The sequence below is a fragment of the Nomascus leucogenys genome, chromosome 8, assembly GCF_006542625.1.
Source record: "Nomascus leucogenys isolate Asia chromosome 8, Asia_NLE_v1, whole genome shotgun sequence".
Lineage (NCBI taxonomy): Eukaryota > Metazoa > Chordata > Mammalia > Primates > Hylobatidae > Nomascus > Nomascus leucogenys.
In genome coordinates, this window is record NC_044388.1 from 98423675 (window position 1) to 98441627 (window position 17953).

Below are 17953 nucleotides of genomic sequence, written 5' to 3' on the forward strand. Positions count from 1 at the left end.
GTGAATGCAGATGTGAATGAGTTAAATTTATTTACTCATTCCAAATCGGCACTGGTATATTTTGAGTGTAAAATGTCAACTGGATTTTTTTACGTATGAAATCTTTCATCTGTCTTTACACCAATCTTTGCAGAGACCAGCCCCCCTCCCTTGAGGATTTATTGTGGTTTTGATCTGTGTTGCCTCAAACCATTGAAATCTTTTCAAAGAAGCAGAGCTGTTTTCTTTTTATTTTTTCTTCTTTCTTTTTTTCCTCCTGCAGTACAGTGGTACCAGGAGTGGACATAGTTTGCTATTCAGCTTGATCAAAGCACTCTACACCAATGTAACTTCCTGATCTTACTGGTAACAGAACTAAATGTTTCCATGTTCTGCCAAGATGGGTTGCCAGTTATCGACAGAGGGCTTGCATCTGGTAATAATTATTTACTAATTCTGTTTACCTTTTGATCTGGTTTTCAGTGTACAGCTGCAGCTATCAAGGCTATAAGAGAAAGTGGAATGAATCTGAACCCAGAAGTGGAAGGGACGCTAATTCGGGTACCCATTCCCCAGTAAGTTTGGCTGAAATTCACATATTTTGATGAAATGGGGTGGTCGTCCTTGGAAGGAAGCCAACAAACACCCTACTATACCGTTAGGCCAATAACATACCTTACCTGCACCTTTCACCCTGGCAGACATCTTTTGAGATCACTTTACTGATTCAGAAATACTTATTGAGTGCCTGTTATGTACTAGATGTGAGGTTTGCAGCAGTAAGCTTGAGAATTTGTTGTCCTTACATAGTTTACATTCTGGTTGGGAAGATAGGACAAATAAAGTCATTCCAGATAATGAAATGCTATGAGGAAAGAAAAGGCAGTGGGATCCAATAGAGAGTGACTTGGTAAGGATGATGGTGGCAGGGGCACCTTTAGCCTGAGAAGACTCTTTATGCAGGTAGCATTTTTGCTAAGAGCTAAATGCTGAGAAAGAACCAGACTAGGGGAGAGCATTTTGGGCAGAGTGAACAGCAAGCAGAAAGGCCTCCAGTTTTAAAAGACCTTGACACTGGTAGTCTGTAACTTATATTCTTTGCAGAGCTATTTTTTTTTTACATTAGTTCTTGCTAGTTGAAGAATTTTAGGCTGAGAACAGAATATTGTTAATTATATAAATATATAGAACTTAAAGTTTTAAGTGAATAAAAATGTTCATTTTTAAATTAAAAAAAAAAGAAGAGAAAATACAAGACTTTGGCCTTTTTGAGAAAGAAAAAAGCCAGTGTGTGCGAAATGCAGGGAGAGGATGGTAGAAGAGGAGGTTGGACTAGTCAGTAGAGGCTGATGGTTTAGGCTTTATAAGTCATGGTGAGTGTTTGGGCTTTATTCTCACTGTGATGGGAAGTCAGTGGAGGGATTTAAGCAGGGGAATGACCTGATCTGATGTTGACTATGTGAGGGTCTCTCTGACTGCTGGTTTAACAAATGGACTGTAGGGGGACAAAGTGGACACAAGGAGAACAGTTAGGAGGCACCTGCAGCAGTCCAGGTGAGACACATCTTCTCAGATTCCATAGCAAAAGATTTAAATCCCTATTCCTACACAGTGCCTTATATATAGCAAGGCCCAAATAAGTGTTGAATTAACTCGTTCAGTCTTTCAACAAATATTTATTAAGCACTAATGACATGCCAGATACTTTCTTAGTTGTTGGAATATAGCAGTAAACAAAACAAACAACAAAAAATCCCTCTCTTCCTTGGGCTTCCCTGATAGTTGCATAGGCACAGTAAATAAGTACGTAATGGAATGTCAAGTGATAGGACAATGAAGAAAAACAAGCAAAGTAAGGGGATAGGGAGATTTGGGGCTTTTATTATGGATAGGGAGGGTCAAGAAGAAAGGGACATTTGAACAAAGACCTAATGAACAAAGCTTCCAGATAACTAAAAGGGAAATGGAGTTGAACACTAGTTGAGTGTCTTTTTGTGCCACACATTATCCTGTATTCCTTTACATATATTGCCTCATTTGTCTTTAATCCCTGTAAAGTAGGTTTTTTCCTGGTTATGGAAATTTAGGCTCATATCTTTGAGGCCACACAGCTTGTGCTGAAGCTGGGACCCAAACCCAGGTTTAGTTGATACCAAAGCCTTACGATGCACCCATACCCATGCAAACAACAAGAATCAATCCCAACACGGGGAGTCCAGAAACCTTCCACACTGAACTTTTTCCTGCCTCGTGGCCAGAAAATAGCTGTCTTGTTCCATTGTGTTCTCAGTACTCTGTGAGGCTGAATTAACACTCTGCTTTGAAATCCTGTGAATTGGGAACGATATAACCTAACGTTTAAGAAGCAGATAGACCTGGGTTCAAGTCCTTATGCTTGAACCAGATAGTTCAAGTTTGTTTGGCAAGTTCGTTGATTTGCTCAGTGAATATTCTGAGAATGTATATGTGCCAGGCTCTGTGCTGGGGATGTATAGACGTGGTGTATGCCTTCATGGAGCTCACAGGCTGTGTGCCAGGCCTCTTGTTTGTATTGCCTCCAGCTTACTTGTGGAAATTACTAGGACCCACATTTATAGATGAAAAACGTGAAGTTCAGAGAAATTAAGGGACTTGCCCAAGATCCCATGACCTGTAAATAGCAGTCAGGATTCGAAGCCTGAGTTTTTCTATTACCTTTCTCCTGCGTTTTCTGTGTAGATGCGTAATTCTGGAAAGTGCTAAATGTACGCATGGACATTAGAAGCAAGATTTACAAGGGTAATAGATAGTAGTCAGCAGGCTTATTTTCTAGTTTTTGCTGTCCTGTTTGTGAAACCTTGGACAGCCATTTAACCTCCCTGAGCCTTGGCTTCCTCACATATCAGATGAAGGGGTTGTTTTTAGTGGCTGGCCAGGTCCTTTCTGAAGCTCCAGAATACTGTGGGGCTGTGAATTTGTGCTATGAAATGCTCATTGCTGATTTGGATTCTTCTTAGGGTGACTCAGTTGTGTATCACATTTTTCTTTCAAAGATCTGGTTGACATAACATGCATTTCTGCAGCCCCGCAGGAGTAAATGATCACTGTTGGTGCGTTGTATGTAAGTTTGTAAGATAAGTGAGTTTAACTCAAATTTCCAAAGATATGAGGATCTGTTACATTATTTTTTACATTATTTTATTTTGGTTAATGGGTGTAATCCAAGAGAAAGTTGATGGACCAAAACCGTCTGCTCCTGCAAACATTGTTTTTTATATACTTTCTTCCCTTTGACAAGGTAGTGGGGTCATGAAGGCCCCTTACTGAATTATAATGTTTGGTAGTTTTCCAGATAAAAAATGAATGATCTGTTCTTTATTATGGAGGCTGTGTTATGTGAGAGGATAAAGGTTGATTTATAAGTAAGAGGATCGAGGTTTTTATTTGGTTTTAGCAGTGACTTCCATATGACTCTGGGCACATCGCCCTAGTTGCTTGCTGCCTTCTAGTTCCTTATTTGTAAAATAGGTTAGTGCATAATGATAAGCAGAGATGTGGTGAGATTAATAGAGAAAATAAATTAAGTGGTATGATTTCCTTAAACTATATAAACATAAGATATTACTTCAGTAAACTTTTAGTTTTCTACATATTATATAATTTTAGGAGAAAAGGATGGAGGGAGGAAGGGAACTAATAGGTTGAGCACCTACTATGTGCCAGGAATGGTTAGGTGCCTTACATATTCAGGAAAGCAGAAAAGTATAATGGTTAAATTTTGCATTGGTGTCACGTAAGCATGAAATTGAGTTCCAGCATTTCCTGCTTTTTAGCTATGTGACAGTGGCACCTGTCTCTGCCTCTGTGAATCTCAGGCAGCTCATCTGTGAAATGATAATTTACAGGACTTGCCGTATATGCTTATTGGGAAATTTCAGTGAGATAATGTCCATGAAGCTTTTGATGCTTAGTAAGCACCCAATTAATGCTAGCAAATATGCTATTTCCATCATCCCCTTTCACAGATAGGAACATCATTCCTTTTTAGGGATGAAGAAAATGAGATTCAGACAGGTGAGGCATTGGTTCTGGGTCACACAGCTGGTAATTCTGTGAGGAGGAAAATAACACATCAAATCTCAAGTTGGGACTTTGAGGGGTAGGGGAAATAGGAAGCATACATTCTTAGGATCAGTTTCTTTTTTCTTTTTTTTTGAGTTGGAGTCTTACTCTGTCGCCCAGGCTGGAGTGCAGTGGTGCGATCCTGGCTCACTGCAGCCTCCGCCTCCCAGGTTCAAGCAATTCTCCTGCCTCAGCCTCCCAAGTAGCTGGGGTTACAGGCGCCCACCACCATGCCTGCCTAATTTTTGTATTTTTAGTAGAGACGGGGTTTCACCATGTTAGCCAGGCTGGTCTCGAACTCCTGACCTCCAGTGATCTGCCCACTTCGGCCACCCAAAGTGCTGGGATTACAGGTGTGAGCCACTGTGCCTGGCCCCTAAGATTAGTTTCCGATTATAAAAGTTTGAGTTTAGTTCTAGGAAAATTTGCCTCCTCTGATTGATCCTGATTCTTCCACTGCCTAATGATAGTCTATAGGTTTGCTTTTTTGCCTTAACTCTGGATACCCAGAACTAAATTTTATTTTCAATTGAAGCAGATCTCACCTATTACTTCACCCTCATTACATTCCTCTGATTCTTATATTCTTATTTAAATGAGTCTACTGAGTATGTGACTCTTAACTATAATCTGCCTCTGATCTTTTGGGGAAGTAGGTAAAAGATAAATCCTAAATCAATAACAGGCCAGGCTTGGAGCCTGAGTGGTCCTTATCATCAAGACCTCTTTTTACAGCCTCTGAGACTTAGCTCTGCATGGCTGTGTGCGAGTTTTTTTTTTATCGCGGCTGTCTCCTCAGGTAAATAACCATTGAGTCTTAGAGGCTCTGGATTGTATCTTTTCCCACTGACAATGTGGATAGCTTTTGTTTGCTTCTCTGGCAGTGATTTTTATTTAGATAAGTTAGTCAACTGGATTGGTTTTTTTGGAACATTCCTGTTAATGGAGATATACTGAAATAGTTTCTTCTATTTTTCCAGTTCATGTAATTACATTTTAGGTACCATTTATCAACCACCTAAACTAGAGGTATAATGCCTGGAAGTGCTGGGCTGAACACTTTACAATTTCTTCCCAAATTCTTACAGTGCTATGTGGTGAAGAGACTATTTTAGGCTCATTTGACCAATGAGAGTCCTGAAGCTCACAGAAGTTGATGCCCAATATCAGATAGCTAGTAAGTGGCAGAAGCAGGGTTAGAATTGGGGTCTTTGTCACTGCCTTTCTTCCCATTCCTGTCTCCTGATAGAAGATTTATCTGGAATATCAGTCTTTTCACTCCTTAATCAGGGGCCCTGAAAAGTTTTGATCGGGGGTTCATTTTGTTCAGGCCAGTTTTCTGTCTCCACCTTATTCACATCATCATTATGCCCTTAAACAAATAAACAAATAAGAATACACTCCCTTACTCATTGTTTTACCAAATATCTGTGGGAAAACCATACTAAGTAGAATAGTGATGCTTTGGTTTGAGATTGCTGAGTTCATGCCTGGCTTTAAATAATGCTATAAGGAAACTATGAATTCACCCAGGAAACAAAACGACATGTGATTGACTCATTCCTCACCAAGCTTGCATCTTTCCTTGATTGTCTTCCTATTCCTTCATCAGCGTCTCTGTTGGCTTTATTTTAAATAAAATTACATGAAATACTTAAATGAGGCTAAGCACGGTGGCTCACACCTGTAATCCCAGCACTTTGGGAGGCCGAGGCAGGCAGATCACAAGGTCAAAAGTTCAAGACCAGCCTGACCAACATGGTGAAACCCCATCTCTACTAAAAATACAAAAATAAGCTGGGCATGGTGGCGTGCGCCTGTAATTCCAGCTACTCAGGAGGTTGAGGCGAATCGCTTGAACCTGGGAGGTGGAGGTTGCAGTGAGCCGAGATCATGCCGTTGCACCCCAACCTGGGCGACCAAGTGAGACTCCGTCTCAAAAAAAAAAGAGAAAATGCCTCCATCCTTTTCTCCTTAGGGAACCACTTTTAGTACCTTGATTTTCTAGATTTTTTCCAATGCAAAGTCAAGCATACGTCTGGTATCTCCTTCATTTTTCTTGTAATGATACGGGATTATACTATACATAGTGTTCTGTACCTAAAAAAAAAACTTAACAGTGTGCCATCATTGCTCTCTGTTGTGAGAATTCTTCCTCACTCTTTTTCCAAAGGTGTACTATTTGCATTTTACACTTACATTAACCAGTTCCCAAGTGTCAAGTATCTTAGTTTAAATTTTTTCTCTTTTGCTAACCATGTCTCAATGATTTTCTAAGGCCTACTTCCTGTTCTGCTGGGAGTGGCAAGTGGTGGCATGGGGACTGTAATTGGGAAAGAAGTGAATGCAGAATGTGGAGGATGCTGTGGCTCTTGCCCTTGGTTGAGTGCTTGTTTGCAACATCACTGCATAGTACTGCGCTTCTTAGAGACATGGACATTTCAGGGCCAGAAAACCATCTGCAACACACCCAAGTGACCCCTCTGTTGGTACTTAGACCCAAACTTGATGGTGTTCTTTTAGGAAATACGATTGATATTTTAATGCCTCCCCTGGCTCACTGTATGGCAATAATAATATTAAGGAAAGTGACTGTTTACTGAGTGCATACTGTATTCTAGGCTCTATAATCTATGATTGAACTCATTCTGTTCCCTGTTTTTTATACATGAGCGAAGTCAGCCTGAGTTGTTAGATAACTTGCTTGGGTTCATTCAGCTAGTAAAGGTAGAGTTGAGCAGGATTCAAACTTGGGTCTGTTTTACTTGTAAGTCTGTATTCTTGCATCCATGGACTTCTGAGAGTACTTTCTGTTTTTGTTTTGTGTTTGCTTCTTCGTTTTTGTAGCAAAGGACAGCAATTGACATTTTTAAGTTTAATTATATAATAACCCAAACTATGTGGAACATAATTTACAAAGCTCAAGTCAGGATGCCTAATCTCACAGTGAACTTGTCTGCCACTTGTCTACCACTGGAATACAGGGTATTTATTTATTTTTATTCAACTTTATCAAGGTATAACTTACATACAATAAAATGAATCCATTTCAAGTATATGTGATGATGGCTTTTGACAGATATATGTGTCTCTGTAACTATGACCCCAATCAACATATAGAGCAGTTCAGTCACCCCAAAAAATTCTCCTCTGCCCCTTTGCATATCAGTCTTCAATCCTCTTCCTCTGGTCCCGGACAACCACATGTCTGCTTTTATAAGGATATAGAGTTTTTATGCTGAAATGTAAAACTTCTAGGACATTCATAGATTTACTCAACAGACATTTATTGAGTACCAATTATATGCCAAGCATAATGTTAGACACTGATGATAAAGTAGTGAATAAGCCAGACAAAACCTTTTCCCTTAATGGAACATCTACTGAGGAGATGGTTAACAACACACACATATAGTTTGTGTGTGTCGGATGGTCATATTTTTCTCTCTGTAGAGAAAAATAAGGCAGTAAAAGGAAATAAAGGATGCTGTGAAGGTGGGGATAGTGGTGGTTCATTACTAAGTAGATGTTCATGAAGTATTCAGAGGAAGGTGATACTTGCAGAGAATTGAGGGATGTACAAGAACAAACCATGCCTGTATCCAGCACTGAGGCAGAGGAAACAGAAAGTGCAAAGGCCCTGAGGTGGGAGTCTACCTGGGATGTTCAAGGAACAGCAAGAGGGCTCATGTGCCTGTAGCAGAGTGAGTGAGGAAAAGAGAAATAGAAGATGAGGGCAGGGTGCGGTGGCTCACACCTGTAATCCCAGCACTTTGAGAGGCTGAGGTGGGCAGATCACTTGAGGTCAAGAGTTTGAGACCAGCCTGGCCAACATGGTGAAACCCTGTCTCTACTAAAAATGCAAAAATTACCCAGGCGTGGTGGCATGCGCCTGTAATCCCAGCTACTCGGAAGGCTGGGATTTTTAGTAGAGACAGGGTTTCACCATGTTGGCCAGGCTGATCTCAAACTCCTGACCTCAAGTGATCCACCCACTTCAGCCTCCCAAAGTGCTGGGATTACAGGCGTGAGCCATTGCACCTGGCGGAAGAGAAGATTTTGTCCATATTTATTTTCAGGTGCTACTGGACGTCTAATTGGAGAGGTCAAGTAGGCTGTTGGATATATGGACCTGAAGTTCAGAGGACAGATGTGGGCTAGAGAGATAAATTTGGGAATCATGAACTTGTAAAGGAGGCCACGAAATTAGATGAGATTACTTTAGAGAGTAAATATAGATAATGAAAAGAAGAGGTTTGGAGACTAAGCCTTGGACACTTCAGGGTTTGGGGATCAGAGAGATGAGGAAGAACCAGCAAAGAAGACTGAGAACAGGTGGCCAGTGAGGTAGGAGGAGAACTAGGAAAGTGTAGGGTCCTGGAAACCAAGTGAAGAAAGTATCTCAAAGAGGGGAGGGAGTGATGGGGTCAAAGAAGGTAAGATCTGAGATTATTAGACTTAGCAACATAATTTATTGATCAATTAATCTGTCTCTGTGGTTAGACAGAGATTGATGGGCTTTGGGGTTAGACAGACCTGGGTTCAAATCCCTGTTCTGTCACTGTGGGTATGTCAGCTTGGGTCTTCTGAGAAACAGATGCCAGGATGGAATTAGATGTGCAGGAGATGTCTGTGAAAGACAAAGGGGAGAGGGAGCAGGAGTAGACCTAGTGCAGGTGTGATACTGGTGGAGAAAGGGAAGGAAGAGGGTTTTGGGGAGGGAGACTCACACTGCATTATGAGCCAGGCTGATGGGGCATTCCTGAGCAAAGATTACCCCTACAGCAGCCCCATTTGGGCATAAGAACCTGGCTCTAGTACCTCTGCCATGCATGGTCATTGACTGGGAGAAGCCCAGTGGATGTGGCCTCAATGTGATCTCAGCAGGAATGTCACAGTGGATCCGAAGGTGTGGGGGCTGGAAGCTGTCAGGCAACTGTACCCCTCACAGCAGGTTCTCCTGGAGGGTAATCTGAGCAGCATACCTTCATGCCCACTGCAGTGAACTTGGGCAAGTTGCTTAATTTTTTGAAGCTTCAGCCTCCTTATCTGTAAAATGGGAATAGTATTTGTGGTTTTGAAGAGTAATAGGATATTATATGTGAAGCTCATAGTATGAATCCTGGCATGTCATAGGTACTTAAATTTTAATTCCTTTATCTTAGAGTATTTGTTATTATCTAATCCTCCTGGTTAAGGAGTTCTTGGAAATGTCCTTTTCCTGATTATTTGGGAGTAAAACTAATAAGTAATATTTTATTTCTGTTTGCTGATTTCTCTTTTAGTCCTTAATGCCCTCCTTCCTTCTCCTCCTCACTAACCCCCTTCCTGAAGCCCCATGTTCTTTTTTTCCCCTATCTTTTCCTCCATTTTTACAGATGGGAGGAGTTGAGTCATTATGTTGGAAGTATCTTGGAATTTAAGTTGCTTGGGCATACTGTAGTTTGATTGTTAATAAGCACTTGGTTTGTTCTTTGAATATGAGTTATGTGTGAGCAAGACCTCCTGGAAGGCATATCCCAAATAAGAAAATCTGGTGATTAGTCCTGCCTATGGCGTGAGAATTTCTTTACGTTCCTGAAAAAGGCAAGAAGCCTTGGCTGTCCTTGGCACTCTCAGCCCACTGAACTGCTTCCTAAAGCTTCAAGATCATTAGATAATTGCTATCGTCATTTTCCTCTGGGCATTGTTGGGGATGATAGACTTTATGGCTAGACTAGGCTCTTTCCCCCAGACTTTGTTCCAAGTTGATAGGAAGGAGAATGCCACTGAGACCAGGGAGTGTCCTGGATAACAGTAAAAAAGCCCTGAGTTATAGTTCCTCAGCCTAAATTCTTTCTCACTTGTTTGTTCCCCCCACCCCCCATCCCTCATATGCTGATGTGCAGTTTCTCACGAATGGGTAAGGCAGGGCAAGATGGTCCCCAGGCTGAGGTAAATGTAGAGGGGGAAGCTGTGTAGCTAGGGAGAGCTGCAGTTGACAGCTGCAGGAGCCAAGGTGGCAGTCAGAAAAACTCTAAAAAGAAAACCAGGAGAAAGAGGTTTGTGCTTTTAGGCTGCTTATTTCAACTCTCTGACCCTTGGTTTCCTCACCTAAAAATGGGATCATAGAATATTTACTTTTGTGAAGATTTGTTGAGAGAAGCTCCTGTGAAGGATAGAGGGGAGAAGAGAACAGGAGTAGACAGGGAGAACCTTCAGACAGCAGTATAGGTCTGACACCAGTGAAGAAAGGAAAGAAATTCAGTAAATGAGAGTTAATATTATTTTTTAAATTGTCATGATTGGGTTAGCCATTGTTACTGAGTATTCTATGACTTTTCTGCATGGTGATTTTTTTTTTTCTTTCTGAGATACAGTCTCTCTCTGTTGCCCAGGCTGGAGTGCAGTGGCGTGATCTCGGCTCACTGCAACCTCCACCTCCCAGGTTCAAGTGATCCTCCTGCCTCAGCCTCCTGAGTAGCTGGGACTACGGACATGTGCCACCACGCCCGGCTAATTTTTTTTTTATTTTTTATTTTTAGTAGCGACGGGTTTCACCATGTTACCTAGGCTGCTCTTGAACTCCTGACCTCATGTGATCCACCCGCCTTGGCCTCCCAAAATGCTGGGATTACAGGCATAAGACCGTGCCTGGCCTGCATGGTGATTATTAACTGTTATGGGGGAGTATTGTCTGTCTCTGCTGCCATGAGGCATGCTGCCTGTCATCAAGCTTTCTACCTAGGATACAAGTATTGTTCAATGATGAGAACTAGATAGGCATATGGCATTTTTGTCACCTTCATTGAAATATAATTCACCCATTGAAAGTGTACAACTCAATGGTTTTTAGTACTATATAGTCATAGAGGTGTGCAACCGGTTATAACCACAATCCATTTTAGGACATTTTCATCATCACCCCAAAAAGACACTCTACCCACCAGCAGTCACTCCTTACTTTCACCCCAGAACCTTCTCCTAGGGATTGCTATAGGCTATTACTAATCCACTCTTCTATCTCTGTGGGTTTCCTAGTTCTGAATATTTTATGTAAATGGAGTCACACAATATGTGGTCTTTTGTGACTGGCTTCTTTCTATTTGCATAATGTTTTCAAGGTTCTTTCACGTTGTAGCATGTGTCAGTACTTCATTCTTATTGCCAAATAATATTCTATTATATGGCTGTACCGCATTTTATATATCAGTTCCTCAGTTGATGGCCATTTAGGTTTTTTCTACTTTGGGGCTGTTAAATGAACACCACTGCTATGAACATTATTGTGCAAGTTTTTTGTATGAACATGCTTTTAATTCTCTGGGATATAAACCTAGGAGTGGTTTATGACCAGTTAATTGCTGGGTCATATGGTAACTCCATGTTTAACTTTTTGAGGAACTTCCAAACTTCCACAAGGACTGCACATTTTAAATTCCCACCAGCAATATATGAGGATTTCAGTTTCTCCATTCCTTTGCCAACACTTGTTATGATTATCATCCTAGAGGCTGTGGAGTGGTATCTTATCATGGTTTTGATTTGCATTTTCCTGATGACTGATGGTGCTAAGCATCTTTTCATGTGCTTGTTGGCCATTTGTCTATCTTCTGTAGAAAAATGTCTATTCAAGTCCTTTGCCCATTTTATAATTGGATTGTTTGTTCTTGTGTTGTGTGATTTCTTTATATATTCTGGATATTAGACTCTTATCAGATATATGGCTTTCATCTTTTTTAATTGCAAAAATAACATACGTTTATCACAAAAATTCAGATCCTACAGAAGTATAACGAAAAGTTCATTTATTGTTCCCCAGTTGTTCTTCCCAGAAGTAACCATTGTCAGTATATCCTTCCAGATTTCAAAAGATGAATATGCAAACCTAAATAAATATATTTTATATATATATATATATATTTAGTTTCCATAAGTGGGATGAAATGTCTACAATACCACAACTTGTTTCGTTTTCCCCCTTTGACTTAATATCTTGTGTACTTTTTAATTTTATTTTTTTGAGACAGGCTCTTACTTTGTCACTCAGGCTCGAGTACAGTGGCACAATCACAATCAGTGGCCCTGACCTCCTGGGCTCAAGCGATCCTCCCACTCAGCCTCCTGAGTAGCTGGGACTACAGGCATGAGCCACCATACCTAGCTAATTTTTAAATTTTTTGTAGAGATGAGGTCCCACAGTATTTCCCAGGTTCCTCTTGAGCTCCTGGGCTCAAGCAATCCTCACCTCGGCTTCTGGAAGTTGTGTACGTATTTTCATGGTGATCGCATTGTTCTTTTGGCTGCCTAGAAATGCCCTTTTGAGATGGATTTAATACAGAGGAGGAAACTAGGGATCCAAAAGTTTTAAGTAACTTGCTCATGGCATAGATTAGTAAGTGAAGGAGCCGTTATTCAAACTTGAATCTGTCTGTTTCCAAAGTCCGGGCTCTTGCCATGTTATCACATTTGCTCCTTGGGCTGCCGACGTGAAACCTACTTCCTTTCAGTTCTGTGGCCTGCATGTGCTGGCTGCTTTATTGTCTTGTGGATCTTGTTACAGAGTAGTATCTATAGTTTGCACATTCCAGGAAATACTGGTAATACCCTTTTCTACATCACACACACACACACACACACACACACACACACACACACACACACACCCTTTAGGGATATTGAAAGAAAAAACCCTCAAAGATGACCTGACTTGGGCTGGGGCAGCCACAAACTGCATTTGAGCAACCGCAGCTGCTGCTTTAGCCCTTTTATTCCCACTGCCTGCTTGCCATTGCTGCGTTTGCAGGGTCATTCATTCTCCTGGTTTGTTCCAATACACTGTTTCTTTCTACTTTCCAGGCCTGGGTAAGCCTTCATGCAGTTTTTGAACACCTGTCTTCTGCTCAGTTGTGCTTCCCACCTGGCCTGTGGCCTTTTAGGAGTGCATCTTGCTATTGCAGGTACCAAGTGTGTGGAATGGGGCTCCTTCCCAGCGTAGATGTACCGATTGAAACACATAAGGACGTTCAGTCAAGAATTGAAAGTGGAGGATAGGCTGAAGAGCAAGTTGCCACCAACACTTATGCAGAAATTGCACACAAAAGGACAGACTCCTCTTGTCCCTGCCCCTTCTCTCTTCTCCATGCCTTGTATCATGCACCTATTTATGGTACCTAGCGGTTGACTACCATAGATCAGATCACTATTCCATTGCATTCCTCCATAAATTTCCTTTCTTCCCTTACTGCTCTTGGACGTGTTGGGGAGTAGCATGAATTATATATCTAAGACGGTCTTAATGTGAGAGTAGTACTATTATTACCACCACTGATAAGAATAGTTGCTAGATTTGTCTAGCACCAACAAGGGAGGCCTGGAATTTAGGAGTCAGGCTATACTGGACTTAAATCCTGTGTCTGCCAAGGACTTGTTGTGTGACCTTGGGCAGGTTACTTGATCTGTCTGAACCCCCACTTCCCACTTTTTTTTTTTCCAGACAGGGTCTTGCTTTGTTACCCAGGCTGGGGTGCGGTGGCATGATCATAGCTCACTGCCATCTCAAATTCCTGGGCTCAAGGATCTTCCGGCCTCAGCCTTTCAAGTAGCTGGGAATACAGGCATGCCCCACTATGCCCAGCTAATTTTTTAAAAAAACTTTTGTAGCTGGGCACTCTGTCTCACACTTGTAATCCCAGCATCTTGGGATGCTGAGGCAGGTGGATCACCAGAGGTCAGGAGTTCGAGACCAGCCTGGCCAACATGGTGAAACCCCATCTCTACTAAAAATACAAAAATTAGCCTGGTGTGGTGGCACGTGCCTGTAGTCCCAGCTACTCAGGAGGCTGAGGCAGGAGAATCGCTTGAACCTGGGAGGCAGAGGTTGCAGTGAGCCGAGGTTATGCCACTGCACTCCAGCCTGGGAGACAGAGCGAGACTCCATCTCAAAAAAAAAAAAAAAAAATTGTAGAGATGGGGGTCTCACCATGTTGTCCAGGCTGTCCACTTTCTAATCTGTAAAATCCAGGTACTAATACCACTAATGTCATAGGAATGTTATGAAGATTTACTGAGCTAATGCACGGAGAATGCATCAGCTCGGAGCTTGATACAGGGCAATGGCTCTGTAACAGTTATCATTATTATTAGTATTGAAGGGGAGCAGATGACACTGGGGTCAGGTGGCTGGGCAAATATAAGTGGGCCTTACCATGATAATAATGTGGTCTCTCCTTCTTCTCTTGCTTTATTTTGTTCATACACTTTGTGTTGTTTTATCTACTTAATTGTTTACTGTTTCTGTCTCTCTTTCACTAGAATGTGAGTGCTTTGAGAGGAGAGAGGAAGAGCTTTGTCAATTTTGTTCATTGCTGTATTCCTAGGCCCTCAAACAGAGCCTAGCATGTAGTAAGTATTGCAAGAATGTAATCATTGTTTCTGGAACATTGTGCCAACTGTTGTTCCAGGTGCCATTTATGTATTAGCTGATATACTCGTAACAACTTTTGAGATCAGTATGTTATCTGTATCTTACAGATGAGGTAACTAAGTCACAGAGGAATGGGATTTTCTGTGCCCAGTGTTACACAGTTAATAAGTGAAAGAACAGGCTATCTTTCTCCAGAGCCTGGGCTTGTAGCCACGAGGCTGTGTTCTCCCCCAGTAGGAAACATCACAATTACTTTTATTAATAATATTATTGATAACTTAAAATAGTTTATTACCTATATATGCAAAGTTCTTTAGTTGTCTTCTCTCATTTGCTCATAACACTGTGGAAAAATCCTGTATGGCCTCCCTCATCCCCCTGCACTTGACAGTTGAGGAAATAACAGATAATGTTTATTGAGTACATCCCATGTACCAGCACATTTATTAACTTGTTTAATCCTCACAAGAATTAAGTTGTTGTAAGAGGGACAGAATGGGAACAGAGGAGAACAGTGAAGTAAATGGTATTATACACATTTGACAGATGGGAAAACTGAGGCAGAGGTGAAATAACTTGCCCAGGGCCACAAAGCTAAAAACTGATAGATCTGGACCTCAAGCCCCAACAGTCTGACTTCAGAGACTGTTCTCTTAAGCACGTCACCTGAAAACCTTGCATTCAGAGAGGAAAAATTAAAGTCCACAGGTACTCAACTTGTAAGTGGCAGAGCTGGAATTGGAAATCAGGTTTGCTTTGACCACCAAATTTGTGCTTTTTCGCATGTATGATGGAGCTGAGGTGAGAGTTATGTCTACTTACCCCAAAACTTGGGTTTCCATCCTTCTGTGGTGACAGGGAAAGAGAAGACAAGTGACTTAAGACCGCTTAGCTGGGAATGTGGAGCTGTGACCCCTGACCTCAACCTCCTTTCTCATTTGGTCAGGCTGGGCTGTATTTCAGAATGGTATGTCTGGTTTAACCAGGCATCAGTCACAGAATAGTCCTTTGAAAGCAGGTGCCCAGTTGTGTCCCCAGAGAGAACTAAAATTACTACTGGTGTTAGAAGTCCTTCCAAAATGTGTGATTTCCTTGGACTAAAAGGACACCTACAGAAGATCTAATGTCTTTATGAGACATTATTTATGTAAAACAGGCTAGTGGGATGAGGCAAGGGTGGTGTCCCTAGAAGCATAGGAAATCTGGCTGGGCTACACAAACAAAAACATTTCCTTCAGGACCGGCAGCCCCAAGGCATGGGGCAGCTCCCACTGGCAAACAGTGAAGCAGGCACGTGGTGCTGCTGATTTCAGGCCCATGCTCCTGTAGGGGGGAGTCCCGGAAGCCCAGGGAGGAGGTGGCAAGGTTTCTGTCAGTGGCAGTGTCAGGAATGTATCTTGATATGCCATTCCTTGAAAGTGCAGCTTCCTTCTCCTTAGCCTGCTCCCCACAGCTGCTGGAGCAGAATTTCTGTCCCCTGCTTTCCCCATTGCCTTCTGCTCTCCTCTGTTCCCGTTCTGTTTCTCTCTGCTCACTATCTGCTCAGTTGCCTAAGTTCCAAGTGGCTAAATCCTTTGTGACCATTTTCTCTCTCACCACTCACATCCTATTCTCCCCTGGAGAGAAGTCCTGGAGATTCTGTCGTAAGATTAATTTACTCAGCTATCCTTTGTTGAGCTCTTACAGTGCATACATATTGACAGCACGCCAAGTACTTGTCCCCCATTATTTCATTTAATCCTCCCTTCCACCCTCTTTGTAATATTCTTACTCCCATTTTATGTAGGAGAAAACTGAGTTTGGAGAGGCTGAATAGCATACTCAAAGTTCTGAAGCTAACAAGTGGCAGAGCTGGGATTTCAGCTTAGGTCTTTTTAGCCCTTAACTGTGTCCTTTCTACATTTTAAAGCCCCCTTTAAGTGTCCAAAGAGCCTTCTGAAGTTGAGTGTCTGTTTCATTGCAACTTTTTTGCTGTCATTACCTGAGCTGAGCGTGGCTTCCTCTGACATACACCTGGTGTATAGCTTTGTACATGTGTTGCATTCTCATTGAAACAATAGGAAGTATCATTTCAGTCAGTGGGATTCTCTGTTGTATGAGTTAGCAGTGGGGCATGCCCTCTGCTTATTGTTCATAGGAACATGCTCAAGGAATTTTTCAGGAAGGCCCCCATCCAGGATGTTACTGGAAGATCTGCCTGGTGGAGCTTGTACAAACAAAGTATGACCCTGCCAGCTCAGCCAAAACCCCTGCCTTGTGCTAGAGGCTCTCTGACCCTAGCGGAAAAGGCGTCCTCACCCAGCCAAGAAACTGCAATGGGGTGGGTCCTGAGCTCCCCGTCTACCTACCTAAAGGCTCCTGGTCAGACTCTTGCCATGTATCTAGATCTGGTTTGTATATTGCTATCTACACAAACTACAAATCTGATCAAGTTTCTTCTTATTTTAATGTAAAATATACATTTTTAAAATGTACTGTTTTGGTCTTTTTTTTTTTTTTTTTTTAAAGATGGGGTCAGGCTGGATGCGGTGGCTGACGCCTGTAATCCCAGCACTTTGGGAGGCCGAGGCAGGCAGATCACATAAGATCAGGAGTTCGTGACCAGCCTGGCCAACATGGCGAAACCCCGTCTCTACTAAAAATACAAAAATTATCCAGGCATGGTGGCCTGCAACTGTAATCCCAGCTACTCAGGAGGCTGAGGCAGGAGATTCGCTTGAACCCAGGAGGTGGAGGTTGCAGTGAGCCGAGATCACACCACTACACTCCAGCCTGGGTGACAGAGCAAGACTCCATCTCCAAAAAAAAAAAAAAAAAAAAAGATGGGGTCATGCTGTCTCATCCGGGCTAAAGTGCGGTGGCATAATCATGGCTCACTGCAGCCTCAGACTCCTGGGCTCAAGTGATCCTTTTGCCTCAGCCTCCCAAGTAGCTGAGACTACAGGCAAATACCATGACACCTGGCTGATTTTATTGTGTGTTGTAGGGATGGGGTCTCACTGACTTGTCCAGGCTTGTATTTTAGTCATTTTTTAAGTGTACATTCAGTGGCATTAAGTATATTCACATTGTTGTATAAGCAATCTCTAGAATGCTCTTCATCCTGCAAAGCTCTGTACCTCTTTTTTTTTTTTTTTTTTTTTTTTTGAGACAGAGTCTCGCTCTGTCACCCAGGCACCCAGGCTGGAGTGCAGTGGCGCGATCTCGGCTCACTGCAAGCTCCGCCTCCCGAGGGTCACACCATTCTCCTGCCTCAGCCTCTCTGAGTAGCTGGGACTACAGGCGCCTGCCACCACGCCCGGCTAATTTTTTGTATTTTTAGTAGAGACGGGGTTTCATCGTGGTCTCGATCTCCTGACCTCGTGAGCCACCCGCCTCGGCCTCCCAAAGTGCTGGGATTACAAGCGTGAGCCACCGCGCCCGGCCAAAGCTCTGTACCTCTTAAACAACTCCCCACTTTCCTCTTCC

At 42.3% G+C, this 17953-nt stretch overlaps 1 protein-coding gene across 8 annotated transcripts in view; it reads left to right on the forward strand.

Annotated features, from left to right (window-relative positions):
- Nucleotides 1-17953, forward strand: part of MRRF (mitochondrial ribosome recycling factor) — a 64576-nt gene that overhangs the window by 32176 nt on the left and 14447 nt on the right. For 7 of the 8 annotated variants that reach the window (XM_003264089.4, XM_030817766.1, XM_003264087.4 and 4 more), the window contains one exon: nucleotides 463-554. The exons of the other annotated variant lie outside the window; for it this stretch is intronic. In XM_003264089.4, the coding sequence (XP_003264137.1) occupies nucleotides 463-554 (92 nt within the window). The remainder of the gene's footprint in view (nucleotides 1-462; nucleotides 555-17953) is intronic. 8 annotated transcript variants of the gene reach the window in all.